The sequence below is a fragment of the Rhinolophus sinicus genome, chromosome 15, assembly GCF_057876585.1.
Source record: "Rhinolophus sinicus isolate RSI-liver-muscle chromosome 15, RSI-T2T, whole genome shotgun sequence".
Lineage (NCBI taxonomy): Eukaryota > Metazoa > Chordata > Mammalia > Chiroptera > Rhinolophidae > Rhinolophus > Rhinolophus sinicus.
Genome location: NC_142515.1, coordinates 77659100 through 77679000, shown reverse-complemented (window position 1 = coordinate 77679000; position 19901 = coordinate 77659100). Strand labels below are relative to the sequence as shown.

At 58.0% G+C, this 19901-nt stretch overlaps 2 protein-coding genes and 1 long non-coding RNA gene across 5 annotated transcripts; 1 reads left to right on the top strand and 2 right to left on the bottom strand.

Annotated features, from left to right (window-relative positions):
• Positions 1–286: 286 nt before the first annotated feature.
• LOC141572683 (uncharacterized) lies at positions 287–1170 on the bottom strand. Its single transcript, XR_012498042.2, has 3 exons — positions 1038–1170; positions 809–908; positions 287–500 (listed from the first exon to the last, which is right to left on the bottom strand). It is a non-coding gene; the product is annotated as an uncharacterized LOC141572683 (long non-coding RNA).
• Positions 1171–1381: 211 nt separating this feature from the next.
• PRR36 (proline rich 36) lies at positions 1382–6210 on the bottom strand. 2 transcript variants are annotated; one of them, XM_019711947.3, is made up of 6 exons: positions 5825–6210; positions 5026–5300; positions 4809–4908; positions 4452–4564; positions 2399–4354; positions 1382–2206 (listed from the first exon to the last, which is right to left on the bottom strand). In XM_019711947.3, exons 2-6 carry the CDS (start codon positions 5291–5293, stop codon positions 1707–1709), a joined length of 2937 nt encoding a protein of 978 aa, XP_019567506.3. In that variant the 5' UTR covers positions 5294–5300; positions 5825–6210; the 3' UTR covers positions 1382–1706. The 2 variants fall into 2 exon arrangements, with proteins under 2 accessions (XP_019567506.3, XP_088648462.1); XM_088792336.1 differs by lacking the exon at positions 5825–6210 and adding an exon at positions 5588–5798.
• Positions 6211–10846: 4636 nt separating this feature from the next.
• Positions 10847–18808, top strand: LRRC8E (leucine rich repeat containing 8 VRAC subunit E). 2 transcript variants are annotated; one of them, XM_019711905.3, is made up of 3 exons: positions 10847–10978; positions 14275–14417; positions 15294–18808. In XM_019711905.3, exons 2-3 carry the CDS (start codon positions 14280–14282, stop codon positions 17535–17537), a joined length of 2382 nt encoding a protein of 793 aa, XP_019567464.2. In that variant the 5' UTR covers positions 10847–10978; positions 14275–14279; the 3' UTR covers positions 17538–18808. The 2 variants fall into 2 exon arrangements, with proteins under 2 accessions (XP_019567464.2, XP_019567465.2); XM_019711906.3 differs by lacking the exon at positions 10847–10978 and adding an exon at positions 11177–14106 and having other exon boundaries at positions 15294–18718.
• Positions 18809–19901: the final 1093 nt, after the last annotated feature.

Genomic DNA, 19901 nt, shown 5'->3' with positions numbered 1-19901 from the left:
TCCACCCCACTGGCTCCCTAGATTGGGGCAGGGACCCAGAAAAATCTACCTAAGGTTCTGCCCTGCTCCCTCCAGGGGCTGGCCTTGAGGCCCTGGTTGCTCAGTAGGTCAGGAGTCAGTCCCCATCTTTGGGCTGGAGAGGACCCCTGGGTCCTGGCCAGGGCCCAGCTAGAAAGGGAACCTCTGCCACCAAACTCCAGCTTGAGGGAGTATGTGTGCCCCCCCCACACACACACACACATTGGCTCCTAGGGGTGGAGGTGGCATGGCCCTTCTGGGACAGGCAGGGCTGGGTGATCTGCATCTGACAGGAACCTGGCTACAGGGTGGACTCTGCGGACCAGATCTCAGGGCAGAGGCAGGAGTGAGGGCCCCCGCTCTGTCCTTTTACCTGCCCTGGGGATTGTAGTCCCTGTCAGGCCTCCATCATTCTCGGTGTGAAGCAGGAGATCCTCAGGAGGAAAGGCCTGGGGGTGGGGAGGTGTTTCCTGCAGGGCCACCTGGGAAGGAGGGCCTGGGCTGGGGCTTGAGGAGTCCAGGGTCAGGGTGACTGAGCTACTAGAGGAAGGGCAGGGCATTCTGATGGAGGAAGACAAATGACATTGGTTGGTTCTAGTAAGGATCCCTGATTGTAGGGCACAGACAAGATGCCTGGCTGGAGGGACTTAGGGAGAATACCCTAAGTTGGGGGAAACGGTGAGGCCCATGGGTTGTGAGCCATAAAGGGCCATGGTGAGGACACCTGGAGAGGAGGAGGCAATGAGGACACCCTGGTCTCCCACTCAGCTTGGGAGAGGCTGCTTCTTACCTACAGGCCCCTCCCATTCTGTCAGGTGGGCCCTATTCCCTGTATCTGTCTTCCTGAAGGGCCTCCCTCCAGCTGCAGGCTTTCTCTGCACTGTAATCTCCTGTGAGCAATGGACAGTGAGTGTACCCTCAGGAGGGAACAGAGAGGCCAACGGTCTCAGGTAACCCCTTGCTCCTTCCCACACCCCAGAGCGTGCAAAGGGGTGCACACCGGGAGGAGGGGCCCTCACCTCGGAGCCCCGGCGAGCCCTTCTCACGTGTCTTCCGCTTCTCCCCAGGAGTGCTGGCTGCACTGGTTGAGTGTGGAAAGTGCTTGGGTCATTCATCCATTCTGGCCACGCATTGACTCACCCATTCGGCCACGTGGCCCCACCTGGGTCCCTCCAGAGCCTAACGTTTCCATTAGAAGTCGGACAGGAAAAAGCCTATGTTCACGCACGTGGGTGGGTGCACTGCGCTGGACTACAGAGACTCGGCATCGCGGGATCCCACCCCAGCCCTGCCTCGCGCACCCCTTATCCTCAGTAGAGATGCCACAGCTCCGGCCCCGCGGCGACAGCAAAGGTGCACAGACTGCAGTGTCCAGGCTTTATTGTTAACTCTGGGCTGCGAGTGGTAGACAATACGCTGAACACAGGGTGGGACCCAGGCCAACGGAGGGGGTGAGAGGAGTCGGACCATATTCTAGGCCAAAGAGGCAGGGCTCGAGGGGAAGAACTCGGCCAAAGATGTGGGTGGGATGCGAACCTGAGCCAAAATTCTAGGGCTCTAGGAGGCTGAGATCAATCCACCCAGAGCCGGACTCAAAGAGGAGTGGACTGGCGTCTAAGACAAAGAGGTGTAACCGGAGGGGCGGCTAAGGCAGGGGTGGAGCGTGGTGGGCGGGGCTAGTGTCTGGCTCAGTGGAAGGTCTCCACCTCCACCACCGTCCAGTCTCCCTGCGGAGAAGCCACGTCGTCTGGGGAGAAGCTGGTGACCGAGGTGATACTGGCGCGGGACTCGTCCAGGGGAGACAACAGTTCAGCCCACCGGCCCAGTTCGGCATCGCTGAGAGTAGTCCGGGAGCCCCCTGCGCCGCCGCCACCCCCAGCGCTCCCCGGGCCACCGCCGCTGCCGCCCGCCGCACCTTCGGCCGCCGCTAACAGCAGCGTCCGGCTCAGCAGGTGCTGCACGACGCTCGCCTGCAGCGCCCCCAGCGGCAGCTCGCCCAGGCGCGCTGGCTTCGCGCCGCATGAAGTCGCCCCCGACGCAGCCGCGGCCTTCCCACCACCCGCGCCAGGCCCGGGATCCAGCTCGCCCGGGGCTTGGGTCGCCGACTCAGGCCCTTCAGCCTCGTAGATGGTGCAAAGGCCGTCAGCGGAGCCCGACCCGGCAGCAGGAGGCCAAGGCAGGGACGCTCCTGCAGGGAAAGGTGCCAGGACAGATGAAACGGGAAGCCCCAAGCCTCACAAGACCGCGCCCCTGCCCTCAGCTCCGCTCCGACCCAACTGCCCCGCCCTCGAGCTGCGAAGCCTCACCTCCGACACCGCCCACCTACCATCCCTGTACCTCGCCTCTCCCACAGCTCCGCAGAGTGCGGAGGGCTGCTTACCTGGGGTACCGCGAACGGCCAGCGACGGAGCGGGACCTCGGCTCCAGGCGGCCGGGTGGCAGGCGGCGAGCTCCGCGTCAGCGGGAGGGGAGGCTATGGTGCCGCCCTCGGGCCCGCTGTCGTAGCCTCGCAACTCCTCCGGCGTGCTTGTGGCGCTGCTGCTGTGGCCCGCCAGATCCGGGCCGCTCAGTGTACTGGACGGACTGCGAGAGGGCGGTGGCGGCGGGACCGGGGCCAGGGCCAGGGTCAGCCGTGATCCCGGGATCGAGGCATCCGGACCCGGGGTCGGGGGTCGGTGTGGGGCCTGGAGAGGGGGTGAGGCTGGGGCAGAGCCGGGGGCCTGCAGAGGGGGCAAGGCCAAGGAAAGTGAAGCCTGAAGGGGCGTGGCCAGAGGGGAGGGCGGTGCCTCCAGAGGCAGTGAGGCCGGGGGAGAGAGTGGGGTCTGCCAAGAGGGCAAGGCCAAAGAAGGTGGAGCCGGAGGGGGCGTGGCCAGGGTGGAGGGAGGGTCTTGCAGAGCAGTTAAGGGAGGAGGAGAGGGAGGGTCTTGCAGAGGGGGCAAGGACAGAGATTGGGTTTGCGTAGGGGTCATAGCCTGGAAAGAAGGCATGGCCTGCACGGTCGGGCCCAGAGAAGGTGTTGTCTGCAGAGGGGACATGGACGGAGAGGGAGTATTCTGCAGAGGTGGTGAGGCCAGAGAATGTGGGGCCTTTAGACGGGGCAGGGTCTGAAAAGAAGATGTGGCCTGTAGAGCAAGTGTAGCCAGAGAAGGAGTTTGTGGAGGGGGCGCGGCCAGTGAAGGAGGGGTTTGCAGAGCTGACGAAGCCAGAACAGGTGGGGCCTGTAGAGGGGGCAGGGTCAAAGAAGAGGGAATGGCCTGAAGAGGGGATGTGGCTAGGGGAGAGGGAGGGGCCTCTGGAAGAGGTATGGCCAGAGCACCCTGCGAGGGAGGTGTAGCCAGTGTATGGGGCGTGGCCTGAAGAGGGGGAGGAGACATAGAAGGACTGGCCGGCGGAGGGGGCGTCGCCAGAGCGGAAAAGTCCTGCAGAGGGGCTGTGGCTAGGGGAGAGGATAAGTTCCTCAGAGACCTTGCCTGAGAAAGAGGGCTTTGTAGAGGGGGTGTGGCTGGTGGCAGAGGGTCTGACAAAGGAGGTGAGGTCAAAGGAGAAGGGAGAGTCAGAAGAGGGGGCAAAGGTGGAGAAGTCTGGGTGGGGGGTGTACTCTGCAGAAGGGGTGAACCTGCAGGAGAGACTGGAACCAGAAAAGTGGCCGTGGGATAGGCGGGTGCCTCGGGAAAGGATGTACTCAGGTGTATGGGTGGAGCTTGCAAAGGGGGTGTGGCCGGCGGAGAGGGGAGGGCCTGCAGAGAGAGTGGAGCAGAGGGAGGGGCTAGTGGAAAGGGCGTGGCCAAAGGACTTGTAAGTGCCTGGGAAGGAGGCGTGGTCGGTGGAGAGGGCGGGAGCGCATCCTGCAAAGGAGTGGCTGTGATATCGGTAGGCAGAGCCAGCTGTGCGTTTGGACAGGGAGGAGATGATGTGGCCATAGGAGAAAGGCTCTGCAGGTTGGCTGCGCCCTTCCTTAGGGGTGAGGCCTGCGGGGGGCGCAGAGCTTGCAGCCCTTTCGATTTGGGCTGCGAAGGGTGCCCCAGAGCCCTAGGTGTTCCACCCAGCGAGGCCCCAGAGCGGGCTGGGGAGGACAAAGGGGTGATGCTGGAGCCCAGGGGGCGCGAGGCTGGCCTCTGGAGGCCCCCGCCGGCGCTGGGTCGCCTCCTGGCGGCAGAGCTTGGCTCCGCGGTGCTGCTGCGATCTAGGGCGCTGCTCACTGATTTCCTGGGGATCTCAATCGGGGCCCGGGGACGGGCACTCGAAGCTGCCCGGGGAAGCCCCACCTCAGCGCCCGCACCTCGGGTCCGACGGGAGCTGGCTGGGGAGGGGACGTTTGGGATGGGCCCGGAAGAGTCTGGGGATAAAGCAGAAGGCCAAAGGGTCATCGATATTCCCAGGCTGGTCCCCCTCACTGCCCAGGAGCCCTGCTCCTCCCTCCCCAGGAAACGTACCTCTCCGGGCCCCTGCATTCAGGGTGCTTCTTCTGGGAGCTTCTGGAGTTTTTCCTCTGCCCACAGGTTCCTCAGCTGGGAGCCGGAGCCCCTTCTGCCCAAGAAGACCTACCCTGGGGTTGGTGGTGATAGGGGGTATTCAGGGTAGAGCCACCCCCTCCTTGTTTGACCTCCCAAGTCCACATTTTCCCATCTGTGAAATGGGCCATATGGGCTCAATGCCCACCAAGAATGGCTTTCACCCAATTTGAGCCCAGTGATCTGCAAGTGTTCCCACGCCCCAATTCATGTATAAAATTAAAAGGTTCCAGAGAGTGACACTAACCCTTGCCTAAGGAAGGGGGTAAGGCGTGTTACCTGGTGGTCCCACTGGCACTTCCTGGGATAGAGATAGAACCCAGACTGGAGGTCTTGGCGGAAGTTCGCTCACCTCGCCCCGCCACTGGAGTCCTGGAGGCTGCAGGAAAAAGGTCCAGTCTATGCAGTGATCCGGGAACGCAGGGAGAGGCTGGTGCCTCGGAAGGAAAGGGGGATAGGGATACGGGGTTGGAATCGGGGAAAGAGGCTGGGGTACCTGGGCTCCGGGGACCTGTCCCGGGGCTCCGCATGGTTCCCACGCGGGGAGTTGCTTCCGGGAGAGCGGCTGCCCGGATGCCCCCGGCTCGGTCAGCCAGGGGCCCTCGCCCTGCAGCTCCCGCTGCTCCCAGAACTCGGAGGGCTGCGCTGGTTACAGGAGGAGGGAGTCGTGGAGACCCTGGGGGCCTAGGGGTCGGAAGGCCGGGAGGGCGAGAAGCCGGCGTCCGCGCGGCGGTCCCTGCCCTGGGCTTGTCCCTCTTGTCCATCCTGTACCTAATGAGAAGACAGACTGCTCAGCATCCCAGAACCTGGACCGTTACGCAGCCTGCAGGGACCTGTTCCTGGCACCTAGCTGCCGCTTCCCCAGCGTCGCCACCCATGGGCGCCCAAACCTCGGCCTCCATCCACTTCCCTCTCACCCACCTACACACCGGCCGAACTGCTCATGATTGTCCCCAAGTCCCACCCCCATCGCCCTCCACCAGACCCTGCCTGCCCCAGCCCACCTCCCCACCCTCCTGCCTCTGCTCCCCTTCGGGATCCAAGATCCACGCCCCTACCCCTAGACTACCAGCCTCGGGGACTGGGGGCTGCCACAGACTCCAGATGGGATGGGGATGGAGCGTAGTCCCGGGTCCCCTCGCCAGCCCGAGGGACGCCTGCACCTGCCGGGAGGAGCAACTCCGGCTGCCCGCGCACTGGCTCGGGGAGACAAAGAACCGCGTATCGAGCGCGTCCCCCTCCCCCAGCCGGACCCGGTCCGCACCGCCCCCTCCACCTGCTGCGGCAGCTCTCACCTCCTATTCGGGTCTCCCGCGGCTCCACGCAGGGTCGCCTGTGGTGGGGCTAGGTGGCAGCGCCTCGGCGGCCGCGAGCAGCGGACAAGCGAGAGGAGGGGGCTGCGGGCTGTGGCGCCGAGAGCCGGGCCCGCCCCTCCGCTGCGGCCTGGGGAGACCCGGGCGCACGCGCCGGATCCAGACCCGGGAGGCGGCGGGAGCGCGCCAGGGTGGTGCGAACGGAGGCGCGCGCTGGAGGGAGGGGCGGGCGGCTACTCCGCGACTGCGCCAGAGTACCCGCTACCCAACCCGAGGGGATTCAGAGGAGGAAGGAATTCACACACACACACACACACACACACACACACACACACACACACACACACACCTGTCCTGCCCCCCCCCCCACCTGTTCTGGCCCCCACAAACACCTGGAGCCCGAGGCTTGCCTGAAGGGATAGGCTTGGACCCTGGCAACTAGGGGGCGGGACCATAGCACCTCCCGCCCCGTCGACCAATCCAGCCGCTCAGTATCTCCGGAGGCCGGGCCTTCCAGGGTCGCTGGAGGCATCCGCCCCTCCCATACACAAAGGCTTTTCCCAGACCCCAGCAAGAGCCCTACCTGGTATGGGGGGACTACTGAGAGAATGCATCCCTGGGAATTTAGGGGCAGAACCCGGATTTGGGAGAAGAGAGGAAGAAAGGAAGGTCGAGAGGGAGAAAGAGAGATTGAGTGTGGTGAGAGGTAAGCCAGTCTGCTGCAGGACAGGGCATCCCCAACCTCCACACCCTCCTAGGTCACATGAAGGGGCGAGGTCAGGTCAGTAAAGCCTTCCTAGCAGAGCCAGGCTTTGGGGGACCAAGATTATGAGAGGTTGGGAGGTGTCAAAACGGGCGCATAAAGGAGCAGAGACGATCTTGGTTGATTTCAATAACTGGACCACTTTTGTTTTCTTCCCATGCTTTAAATTCATCAATAAAGAGTGAGCTCACAAAACCCTAGGCTCCCACACTCTACTCCAACAAAAGCAAAACCCCAGGTCACTTTCATTCTTTTTTTCTCTCCCTCTCGCCTCCTCTGTCCCCCATCCTCCCATAACCACACTGTATGGCCCCAGGTGTGCTATGTAATTTCCAGGTCCTGTAAGGTATCTTACAATCATAATAACCACCAGGGCTGGTCCAGCCACAACATTGATGATTAGTAGCCTGGAACCGGCCCAGAACACTCAGGTGTGGCCGGAAGCAGGGGTTTGGATTTTCTTGATTCAGTAGTTGTGCCACAGTTGAGATTCAGCGAATGGAAGAAAGAGAGAGAAGCCAGGGTTAGAACTAAATACCCTGCTTTGAGCAGTGGGAGCGATCTTCAGAACCCATCATTTCCATGAACCCTCCCTCCAGCCTGGGAGAAATGCTCCTCAGCCCACCAGGGCACTCCCCTCCATATTGGGTCATTCTAGGCCTCCCCTCCTTCCCAGGTCTACTGAAGGTCACCTGTGTGAGCCCCTCTGGCATGACAGCTGCCTGGTGCCCCTGCCTCCTCGCCTACCCATCCACCAGCAGTGCCCTCCTGAGTCATATCTGCTGCCCAGAGGCCTGCTCTCCTGTTTTCTATGGTGCAAGTGTCCCTCCAAGACTTAATTGAACCCATCCTGAATTTCATTGAGATCTGGACACTACCCTCACATGAGAACATTCCTCAAATTTGGTCCACCACCAGGGGGATGAATTGCACAAACCAAACATACCCTGCAATGGAATACTCCTCAGCAATAGAAGCAACAAGCTACCAAGGCACCCAAAACAGGGACACATCTCAAAAACATTCTGCTGAACAAAAAAGACACACACACAGAAACACACACACACACACACACACACACACACACAGCCTTCATTGTATGATTCCATTTATGGAACATTCTGGAAAATGCAAGCTAATCTATAATGACAGAAAGCAAATCAGTGGTTTCTGGGGGCCGGTGAGGGAGGGAGACTGTTGGACCACCCATTGTAGTCACTCTCAGATTCCTGACCCTCAGAAACTGGGTGAGATAATGAATGCTTGTTGTTTCAAGCTGCTAGATTTGGAGGTAATTTGTTATGCAGCTAGCTAACTATCTGAGGGTCACAAAACCTTAGAAGCTGGCTATTAATTACAAGTGTTGGTGAAAATGTGGAGAAATGGAAAAACTTGTATACTGTTGGTGGGAATGTAAAAATGTGAAAGACGGTATGGAGAGTCCTCAAAAAATTAACAGAGAACTACATAAACCAGCAATACCACCCAAAAGAATTGAAAGCAGGTACTCCAAGAGATTTACACACCCATGTTCACAGCAGCATTATCCACAATGGCCGAAAGGTAGAAACAACTCAAGTGCCCATCGATGGGTGAGTGGATAAACACAATGTGGTCCATCCATACAATGGAAGATTATTCAGCCTTAATAAAGAAGGAAAGTCTGACACCTGCTACAACATGGACGAACCTTGAGGACATGATGCTCAGTGAAAAAAGCCAGACACAGGTGGACAAATACTGTGTGATTCCCCTTATATAAGGTCCCTAGAGGAGTCAGATTCATAGAGACAGGAAGTAGATGATGGGGCCAGGGGCTGGGGAGAGGAGTTAGTGTTTAATGGGGACAGAGTGTGAGTTTGGGAAGAGGAGGAAGTTCTGGAGATGGATGGTGGGGGTGGTTCCACAACATTGTGAATGCACTTAATGCCACTGGGTTGTACACTTAAAAATGGTTAAGAGGGTCGGCCCTGTGGCTCAGGAGGGTGGAGCTCCATGCTCCTAACTCCGAAGGCTGCTGGTTCGATTTCCACATGGGCCAGTGGGCTCTCAACCACAAGGTTGCCAGTTCGATTCCTCGACTCCCACAAGGGATAGTGGGCTCCGCCCCCTGCAACTAGCAATGGCAACTGGACCTAGAGCTGAGCTGTGCCCTCCGCAACTAAGATTGAAAAGACAACAACTTGACTTGGGAAAAGAAAAAAGAAAGAAAGAAAATGGTTAAGATGGTAAATTCTGTGTTTTTTTTAAGTGTGTTTTTTCCAGAACTCATGAGCTCCAAGTCAAGTAATTGTTTCAATGTAGTTGTGGAGGGCGCAGCTCACAGTGGCCCATACAGGGATTGAACTGGCAACTTTGTTGTTAAGAGCACTGCGCTCTAACCAACTGAGCTAACCAACAGCCTCTAAGATGGTAAATTCTATGTTATATGTATTTTCCCACAATTTTTTTTAAAGGCTGGGTATTATCCATGTGGGAAAACCCACACATTACCAATGGGAACGTAAAGAGGGCAGCCTTCCTGAAGAACAACTGGAAAGCATTGCGAGTATGTGTGTCTTATGACCTAGGCATTCCACTCAAGTGTCTGTACTGCAGCAGCACGCCCCCTCTGTATAACCTGAACACCCACAGTCCCCACGTGCAGGGAAAGTCAGAAGTGCCAGGGAGGTAGCACCCCTACATCCCCCTTCTCCAGAGCAACCCTCAGCCAAGACAGAGAGGACCTGTGCATCAATATTGTAACTCCCTCGTCCCTTGGGTGCGACAACCGAGGAGGTATGCCTTCCACCATTGCCCAGAGCTCCTCAGAAGAATGGAGCCCCAGTTGCCCACAGTAGCAACCTTCATCCTTCTCATTCATCCTTATTGATGTACCCTCCTTAAGGCTTGCTGCTCCCTTCCCTTCCCAGTCTCATCTCCCCACTGCCCCACCATTAGTGCTAGCGGGGATCACCTTCCAGATAAACTATTTGCATCCAATTCTTTGTCTCAGGGTCTGCAACCAGAAAATCCACAATTAAGATAACACCTCAATCATCCACCCATCATTAACTGAATGCCCACAACTGTGTGTCTGGCACCATTTCAAGTGCTGGGGACACAGCAGGGAACAGAAGGGACCCGTGTCTGGGGCTAATGAGGCTTCCAGCCCAGTGACCTCAGACTCTTGCACAAGGGAGCCAAGCTGGATGCTCATTCCAAAACCAAGCTGGAAACAAACCTCAGGGCATGGAAACCAAGGAGCTTCTCTGGAGGCAAGAAGAGGCCATTGAAGGAGAGGATAACCCAGGACTTTACATAGGTTGAGTTCTAGAGGGTAGCACCCATTGCAGGGTTTCACAGAGGAACCTAAGTTTAGGGAGTTCCAACCTTCAAGGTTTCAGGTCTCAGGAGGTTGCTGATCTGGTGAACTCTGGGGCCAAGTGGGGGAGGGGTCTCACTCTCCCACTCTAGTCTAAATCCTCTTCTTTGTTTTGCAGACAAAGCAGATCAAGGTTCATTCACACAGACCTGTGGGCTGAATCGGTCCATTGGCTAGTCTAAGACCGAGTGCAAGCCTCCCTGGGTAGGGAGGAAAGTGTGAGCACGAGGGAGAAGAGTAGGGTGGAGAGGCAGAATCATCCTTTCTAGAAGCCAGCCTCCCAGACTGGACTCTAGCCCCAGCACCCAGGGCCCCTCTGGCCTCTGCACCCACCCACCCCCACCTAAGGACCTGGGAGCAGCTAACTCCCATCTTCCCCCGGTGGAAAGCCAGCCTCAAGGCTGGGCAGAGTCAGACAGGCGAGCACGCCCCCTCCACGCCCTACCCCTTATCCCCCCACCCCACCTCCCTTGTTGGCTTTCCTGGGTGGGTGGTCAGGGAAGCCCCCTCCCTCTCCCTTGGACCTAAGTTGCACGTTCCTCAAAACCAGGTGGCTGCACCTTGGGGTGGGGGCAGGAGGAGGCCTTCCACACTTCCTAACCGAGTCTATACAGCCTGATTCCCAGAAGGGTGTTGCAGGCTGACTTTGGGTGCGCAGTGCCTCAGACCCCTTCAGTATGTACCAGTCCAGTTTCCGCCCCAGGGCAGCCGAGCCCGGAGTTCAAGGCTCCTGCGCCTGGGGCCGGGCCCTGGCTCACCTCGGGAAGACCAGGATTTGGGGTCGCCCTCCTCCATGGATCCCCGGGCGCCAGGAGTCGGGGGGCCACCTGGGAGCGCCCTGAGGGAGGCAGAGCCGAGACGTCAGGTGGGCGGGGCGGGTGGGGCGGCTCCCGGCTCCTGTCCCGCCCGCCCTGACTCACCCAGGCTGGCCCGGGAACTAACTCCGCCGGAGCCCCGACCGCTCCGCTTACAGGGACCCAGGAGTTGGGCCCAGCGTCCGCCCCGAGCGGTGAGTAGGTGGCTCTCCGCCCCTGGGGACTGGATGGCGGCGTAAGGGTCGGGCCCACGGGAGGACCACCCCAGGTGCTGGCTGGCACTGTGGCCTGAGCCTGCCGCCACCGTCAGGGGCACAGGGGAGCTGGGGAGGGGGTGGGGGCAGAAAGAGGGTAGGCCCTGGCCAGGCTACGGGCGCTGTTCAGAGGCCCAGGTACGCCTGGCCAAGGACCGATTGAAGACGAACAGGCTGGGGGCGACCCCAGGGGTCTTGATCATGTTCCCCTCTCCTTGGCGGCTGAGAAAAGAGACAACTCATCTCTGAAACCCCTCAAGGCCTCAGAACTACCACTTGGGGGTCTCACCAGTTGCCCCCTCTGGGACTTTGAACCTCAAGATTCCACAGACCCCCAAATCCTGACAGGGCAGCTTGGAAAAGTACTAGGCTGGGAGTCCCCAGGCAAGGGGCCTCTGCCAAGATCTGCTTTGAAGGGACCATCCTCCCCCACCCAGGTCTCAGTTTCTCCCTTGTGTAAAAGTCGAAGTTTGGACAATATGCTCTCCAAGGCCTGTTCCAGGGCTGACAACTGCCACTGTGTCTGCCTTGCCCCTTAGCGTGGGCTGTGGGTGGTGACAGGGACCAGAGCAGGAACATCCTCCTCCACCATGTGTTTGGAGGTAAGCTGGGGGCTTGCGGAAGGCCTGAGAGAGGAGGAGCAAGGGTCAGGCATGGATGGGCGGAGCTAGGGCTAGGTAGGGGGCATACACCTGGTCCTAGACTGGCGGGGATTCTGCCCCCCACCCCAGCCTGGCATGCAGAGCTGCCATTCCTTCAGCTCCCCTCTGTTGGAACCCTCCACTGAGGTTCTTTTGGCAAAGATGCTGGTCTCAGTGAGAAATTTTCTCCCTAGATGAAACAGAGTGGATGCAATCAGACAGATGGGATTTAGGGGTCGCTCCTCAAATGCCATTTGTAGCGTGAGACCTTGAGCAAGTTACTTCTCTCTCTTTGAGTCTGGAAAAAAGTGTCCCCACACTCACTGAGTTGGGATAAAATGAGGCATTGAAAGCGTCTGGTGGCTTTAAGTTGCAGTGCATCTCCATTGTTGTTTTTCTTGGGGCCCTTCCCCATCTCGAAAGTCCTTTTCTCCGGATCCTCCCACTAGCTCTGCTCAGACAAAGGGGGGGCCAGCCTTGTGTCTGCGGAATCTTAATGGCAGGTTCTAATAATCGAGTTTGAGTCATGGAGACACATAATGATAACCCCCCGTGTCTGCCTCTGATGGTGTTGTGTATGCACCTTGTTCCATGTGAGCCACTGGGCCATCTGTTGGGGACCTTGGGGCTCTCTGCCTTCTTGCCTTTGTGGACCTGGGCTGGCAGGTAGCGGAGCTTGCACCATAATGAGATGGGTCCTGGAGGGTGACAGGGACTCAGGCAGTAAGTTAGCCCCTGACTCTGTGTGGCATTTCTGCTGCAGCCCCCAGAGCTACTGTTCTTAGGTTAAATAGCTGACAGTGTCCCTTGCAGGGCAGGGGCAACAGTGGGTGACTGGGGCTGGACAAGTGTGTGGTGGCTCCCTGATCCTGGGTGCCTCCTCAGCTCAGCGTGTTTATGCCCACATGCACTAATGTGCACACTTCAGAATCACCCCAGGTGTCCCTTTTGGAGGCTGCAATGTACTTTCAGTCACTGGGGGCTGTTGAGATACCCTGGGTATGTTTCTATCTGATTCCCTGGTGACAGATTGACGGGGATGCACTGGGGCATTTTCTTTCAGTTTTTTGTTTAGGATGGTATAAAACTGAGCATGACAGTTGGGACATTGCGTGAAGGATCTTGTGTTCTCTGTGCACCTCCTTACGTGTTCCTGGTGCTGGGTGAGTCAGGGCCTGAGTCAGGGGCCCTGAAGCTTGGGTGTGGGCAGGTGTGTGCCCGCCACTTGTGAGCCCATCTCCATCCTGGTACAGAGGTGGGAGCCTATGATGGGATTAAGTGGGTGGCACCTGCATCCTGTATCCCCATCCACTCCTACGTAGTCCTCACCCAGGAGTCACACCAAAGCTTTCAAAGGACGAAGGGACCAAAAAGGGAGCTGTGGAGGTGTCAGAGTGATTGGCTGAGCTGTGGGACAGGGGTCAGTTTCTCCCCCGGAGATGGGTGGAGGGAGGGCTGGAGGACCGGCTGGCAGCCCAGATGCTCCCTTCCTTGCCCAGCCTGCACCCAGGGACAGGCTATCAGGATGACAGCAGGCTCCAGGAACCCTTTGGGAGAAAATGAGGGCTGCAGATTGGGGACCATAAATGCCTAGGAGCCTCCTCAGAGGCAGTGGGGGCCTTTCTACCTCTCTCTCCTTCCACCTCCAGCCTCCGGGAGAGAAGAGAGAGGCTCTGGGTCCCAGCTAGAGGCCACACCCCTGTGCGACTTGCGCCTGGCATCTGTATCTGGAATAATGATACCTTGGTCTAAAATGAAACCCAGGGACAGACAGTGGGCCGGCCGCCCAGGAGCCTGGCAGCCCAGTCCTGTCCCACTTGTAGGTGTCACCCTGGCTTTCTTCCTGAGTGTTTCATTTCTTGATCCTCTGCCACAGCCTCGCCCACCCTGGCACCCCCTTGCCCCTGGGCCCAGGTACCTGTTTTCTGCCTCTGATTCTGGACACTAGCCCCTCTAGAAACCTAGGTGTCCTAATCACACACACCCCCAGGGCTGACCCGCCTTCAGTTTTGCCACTCCCTGCCCCTGGGGCCTGTAACCAGAGCCAGGCTCCAGCCGGCTTTTCCGGTTGGAGGTTGGAGGTGGTGCCCCAAGCTCCCCTCAAGGGGGTGGCGGGCCTCGCCGGAAGTCCTGAGCGTTGGGACGTCCTCTTGTCCAGTGGGAAAGAGCCAGGACTGGACACCGGGACATTGGGTGTCTGGAGTCAAGAGATTAGAGAAGGAGTGTTTCAGGCTCCACGTGTGTCAAGGGTGGGAGGAGATGCTGGGGTTCTGGAAGAAGCGAGATGGTCACATGGGCTAGCGAGAGGACAGCGGCCCTGTGGACAGCCCCTCCTGAGCTCTGAGAGGGCAGGCAGCTTCAAACCGGAGTAGAGGTCCTGGGGAGCAGAAGTGGTGTAAACAGTACTTGCTTGGCTCCAGGAAGGAGGTGAGATCTGGGGGAGAGGGGAAGGGGACACACAGTTCCTGGGTTCCGCCAGATTTGGGCAGGACAGAACGCGGATCCAGAGCAGAGGCTTGTATCGGGCTCCTAGGGGGCCCACCACCAGGCTCTCTGCCTGAGAATCTCTGCACCCCGCCTTTTCCTCTCCCATAGGCAGGATGATTCCAGTGGCTGAGTTCAAGCAGTTCTCCGAGCAGCAGCCAGCCTTCAAGTTGCTCAAACCCTGGTGGGATGTGCTGGCTGAATACCTCACGGTGGCTATGCTCATGATCGGGGTCTTCGGTTGCACCCTCCAGGTAAGTGGGGAACAGGGGCGGGACCTGCAGGGGGCAGGAGAGGCGGGGCCCACATAGGGGTGGGGCTTTGCTGGAGGGACGGGCTTCAGAGGGCGTGGTATAGCGGCGGGGCCTGGGAATTCCGGAAGTCTTCCTGTTATACCCAAGGAAGAGGAAACCAGAGATTCCTATACTCGCAGACCAATCCTGACCTTCCCATTCCCGCCTCCACTGGCAGCAGCACCAGAGTTCTGCGCATAGCTATGGTAGTCCGTACTTTTATAACACTAAGTTTCGTCCCTGGAACCTAGAAAGAACTGCAGTTACTTTATTAGTTTGCTAAGGCTGCCATAACAAAGTATCACAAACTGGGTGGCTGGAACAGAAATTTATTGTATTACAGTTCTGGACTACAAGTCTGAAATCAAAGTTTTGACAGAGTTGGTTCCTTCCCAGGGTTGTCAGGGAGAATCTGTTCCATGCCACTCTCCTAGATTCTGGTGGCCTCAGGCATTCACTGGTTTATAGATGATGTTCTCCCTCTATCTTCACAGCATCTTCCCTTGGTGTGTGTGTGTGTGTGTGTGTGTGTGTGTGTGTGTATTCAGATTTTACCTTTTTAAAAGGACACCGTCATATTGGTTTAGGGCCTGCCCTAATGACCCCATCTTAACGTGATTACATCTGCTCTGCAAAGACTATTTCCAAAAACGGTCACATTCACAGGTATTGGGGGTTAGGACTACAACATCTTTTTTTGGGGGGGCACAATTCAACCCAACTCTTTTTCAAAGACCGATGCTCAGGTTTAGTGATTCTTCCAAAGTCACAGCTAGCGGGGGATAGATTGGGGCTTTCCACCTCAGCCTACTTCTCTCCCAATCCCCCCATCCCCAGGTGACACAGGACAAGATCATCTGTCTGCCCAGTCATGAACCCCGGGAGAACTTGTCAGAGGCCCCGTGTCAGCAACTGCTGCTGCAGGGGGTCTCCGAGCAGATGGGGGGTCTCCAGGAGGTGAACGGCCTCAGGAACAACCTGGACCTACAGCAGTACAGCTTCATTAACCAGCTCTGCTACGAGGAGGCCCTCCACTGGTACCCCAAGTACTTCCCCTACCTGGTTGTCATTCACACACTCATCTTCATGGTCTGCACCAGCTTCTGGTTCAAGTTCCCTGGCACCAGCTCCAAGATCGAGCACTTCACCTCCATCCTAGGCAAATGTTTCGACTCACCGTGGACCACACGGGCCCTTTCCGAGGTCTCCGGGGAGAACCGTAAGGGCCATGCTGCTGGACGGGCAACAGCAACCGTGGAAGCCCAGGCAGGGCCAGGGAAGGCAGGGGAGGGTGAGAAGGAAAAGGTGCTGGCAGAGCCTGAGAAGGTGGTGACTGAGCCACCAGCCGTCACTCTGTTGGACAAGAAGGAGGGCGAGCAGGCCAAAGCCCTGTTTGAGAAGGTCAAGAAGTTCCGTGTGCATGTGGAAGAGGGGGACATTTTATACACCATGTACATCCGGCAGATGGTGCTCAAAGTCTGCAAGTTCATTGCCATCCTGGTCTACAACCTCATCTATGTAGAGAAGATCAGCTTCGTGGTGACCTGCACGGTGGAGACCTCCAGGTTCACAGGCTATGCCAGCTTCTGCTGCAACCACACCAAGGCCCACCTCTTCTCCAAGCTGGCTTTCTGCTACATCTCATTCGTGTGTGTATACGGGGTCACTTGCCTCTATACACTCTACTGGCTTTTCCACCGGCCCCTCAAGGAGTACTCCTTCCGTTCCGTGCGGGAGGAGACTGGCATGGGTGACATCCCCGACGTCAAGAATGACTTTGCCTTCATGCTGCACCTCATCGACCAGTACGACCCGCTCTACTCCAAGCGCTTTGCCGTCTTCCTCTCCGAGGTCAGCGAGAGCCGTCTGAAGCAGCTCAACCTCAACCACGAGTGGACGCCCGAGAAGCTTCGGCAGAAGTTGCAGCGCAACGCCAAGGGCCGGCTGGAGCTGGCCCTCTGCATGCTTCCAGGACTGCCTGACACCGTCTTCGAGCTCAGCGAGGTGGAGGCGCTCCGGCTGGAGGCCATCAGTGATATCACATTCCCTCCGGGCCTGTCGCAGCTCGTGCACCTGCAGGAGCTCAGCCTGCTCCACTCGCCTGCCAGGCTGCCCTTCTCCTCACAGATCTTCCTGCGGGACCGCTTGAAGGTCATCCGTGTCAAGTGCGAGGAGCTCCGTGAGGTGCCCCTCTGGGTGTTCGGGCTGCGCGGCCTGGAGGAGCTGCACCTTGAGGGGCTGTTTCCTCCAGAGCTGGCTCGGGCGGCCGCCCTCGAGAGCCTCCGGGAGCTGAAGCAGCTCAAGGTGCTGTCTCTGCGGAGCAATGCCGGCAAGGTCCCAGCCAGTGTGACTGACGTGGCCGGCCACCTGCAGCGTCTTAGCCTGCACAATGACGGGGCCCGCCTGCTGGCACTGAACAGCCTCAAGAAGCTAGCGGTGCTGCGGGAGCTGGAGCTGGTGGCCTGTGGGCTGGAGCGCATCCCCCACGCTGTCTTCAGCCTGGGTGCGCTACAGGAACTTGACCTCAAGGACAACCACCTGCGGTCCATTGAGGAGATCCTCAGCTTCCAGCACTGTCGCAAGCTGGTCACACTCAGGCTATGGCACAACCAGATTGCCTATGTCCCCGAGCATGTGCGTAAGCTCCGGGTCCTCGAGCAGCTCTACCTCAGCCACAACAAGCTGGAGACGCTGCCCAGCCAGCTGGGCATGTGCTCCGGCCTCCGCCTGTTGGACGTCTCCCACAACGGGCTGCACTCCCTGCCGCCGGAGCTGGGTCTCCTCCAGAACCTGCAGCACCTGGCTCTCTCCTACAATGCGCTGGACGACCTGCCCGACGAGCTCTTCTTCTGTGCCAAGCTGCGGACGTTGCTCCTGGGCTATAACCACCTGAGGTATCTGTCACCCCAGGTGGGGGCCCTCAGTGCCCTCAGCCACCTGGAGCTCAACGGCAACCGGTTGGAGACACTGCCGGAAGAACTGGGCAACTGTAGGGGGCTCAAGAAGGCGGGCCTCCTGGTGGAGGACACTCTTTATGAAGGCTTGCCAGCAGAGGTTCGGGAGAAGATGGAGGAGGAGTAAAGCCAGGGAGGGGCATGTTGAGGTAGAGGCCTTCCGGATATTTCCGTCCCCACATCTACCAATGTCTTCAAGGGAGGTGGCCAGGTGGGCCCAGGCCAGGAGAGGAGCAGACATGTCAGTCTGTGGGGCCCAGGCAAGATCCTGGGACTGGTTTGTCTGGGGAAACGGGAGTCTGTGGATTTGGGATAGAATGTCATGGAGGGATTAACGAAGTCATGGAATTCTCAGACCAAAACCACACCTGTCTTTGACTGGCTGGCCTGCCCCCAGCCCTGGGCCAGACTGCTGCCCTTCCCCTGGACATTCTAGCTCAATCAGTACAACAAGAGGGGTGAAGACACATCCCAATAAAATTTCAATCTTTCCCCCACCCCAAGGAGGGGATACAGACACAAGGGGCCAGTGCACACTGCCCTCACTTTGATGTTAATCCCTTATTTCTTTCTTTCTTTCTTTTTTTTTATCGAACTGGCAACCTTGTGGTTGAGAGGACGCGCTCCAACCAACTGAGCCATCCGGGAGCTCAGCGGCAGCTCAGCTCAAGGTGCCGTGTTCAATCTTAGTTGCAGGGGGCAGAGCCCACCATCCCTCCCGGGACTCGAGGAATTGAACTGGCAACCTTGTGGTTGAGAGCCCACTGGCTCACGTGGGAATCGAACCAGCAGCCTTCAGAGTTAGGAGCGTGGAGCTCTAACCGCCTGAGCCACCGGGCCGGCCCCTAATCCCTTATTTCTAAATTGATTCCCATGGACACGTGAACTCAGAAACATGGGCCTCTTATTTGGCTATGCATCAAAATCAACATTTCCAAAACAAACATCCCAGGCCCCACCCCTGAAAGACTGACTCAGAAGCTTTGGCGGGAGGCCAGGAACTTGCCTGTAAATAAGCATTCCAGGTAATTCTGACAAAGGTGGTCCTAGGCCTGTATGTTGGGAGATATCTGGATATGTATAGCAGGGATTCTGAACCCTTTTTAGGTCCCTAGGCCTTTCGAGAATCTGATGATAGCTGGGCAGCTCCTTCTTCAGGAAAATGCTCGTGTACACATCCATGCACAATTCTGCAAACAACTTCAGGTAGTCAACAGATTCCCCCAGCTCCCCGAGAGGGCTATTGATGGATGTCCTAAGGATGGCAGACACCAAGTTAAGAACACCTGCTGTGGAGGGCACACTGCTCTGAGGAGAGGCAGGGACTTTGTCTTTGGAATGTTCCCTGTGTGAGGAGGCATGTGTCAGTGGGTGCTTAATAAACAGTCCTAATTACCAGAACTTTCATTCCGATCTCATGTCCACACCTGTCGCTACGCTTTCCATTTCACCAGACCACTTACAGGCAAGTGGTGACATGTGCCACAATCAAGGGTATGAGTCTCTGTCCTGGGTCAGAGGCACAGAAGGGGGCTGAGAAGGAGGTAAGGAGGAGACCTCGGCTAATCAGGAAAAATTAGGTGGCATCTTCTGTCTAGGTTTTTCCTGGGGAACCCCTTGTACCTTCCGTGTAATCCTCCTGATTCCATACTTTTGTATCTGCTCCACCCGTAAGTCATCATCAGAGGGACCCCCTCAGGTGGACCAGGAGTGGGCAGGGCACTAGGCACAGACTGCCTGAACCGGACCTGGGCTTGGCCCCCTCCAAGGTATCTGCAAAGTGCAATCTTCCGCCTGGCACCCAAGAGCAGAGGCAAGCTGCTTTCCATGGACCCAGGATTCCAGATGGGGACATTTTCCCAGCACCCTTCAGACCAAAGGAATATTTAGGCTACAGGGACACCAGGCATTGCCGCCTAACCCCAGGGCCAGTCTTTTGCATTGTCCAGGAGCTGCGTCACATTCTGGGGGCAGGGCAGATAGGGAAAGTCTGACACTGTCCCACGCCAGTCTGACCTGGAACTCTCCAGCATTGACGTTGGCCCCGTCGCCGAGGTCAGAGGTCATGCCGGTGGACAGTAGCTCTAGACCTACCCTGCCTCTCTCACTTGTCCTTGGCTAACCCTGAGCTTGCTGAAATGGAAAGGGTGCCTAATTACGGTGAGGAGGCAACAATTAAGCATAACACGGATCCTAATGGAGCATGTCCGAGGGGAGAAAGGCAGTTCTGAGAGGGCGTGGGTGCCAAAAAAGGGCCAGTCAGGAAGAGCAAAAAGAAGGCTGAGGTGACCAACCTCCACAACTCCCCAAGAACGAGCCGCCGAGCATGCGCATGCGCAGCAGACGCCAGGCGCGAGAGCTCCTCTCTAAGCTTGTCCGCCTTTCCCCGCCCACCGCTCTCTGCAGAACGGTGATTGTAGTTTCCACACAGCGCCGTTCACCACAGAGTTCGGGAAACTCGCGCGTGCGCATCACGGCAGAGACGTTGCAC

Bases quoted from the DNA above. Each gene is read 5' to 3' on its own strand.
- PRR36 (XM_019711947.3), bottom strand. From the start codon at position 5,293: ATGGACAAGAGGGACAAGCCCAGGGCAGGGACCGCCGCGCGGACGCCG. The intron at 4,565-4,808 runs GTAACACGCCTT...CACCAACCCCAG, and splicing joins AGTGCCAGTGGGACCACCAG to GGTAGGTCTTCTTGGGCAGA. The intron at 2,207-2,398 runs GTAAGCAGCCCT...CTTTCCCTGCAG, and splicing joins GGCCGTTCGCGGTACCCCAG to GAGCGTCCCTGCCTTGGCCT.
- LRRC8E (XM_019711905.3), top strand. From the start codon at position 14,280: ATGATTCCAGTGGCTGAGTTCAAGCAGTTCTCCGAGCAGCAGCCAGCC. The intron at 14,418-15,293 runs GTAAGTGGGGAA...CCCCATCCCCAG, and splicing joins TCTTCGGTTGCACCCTCCAG to GTGACACAGGACAAGATCAT.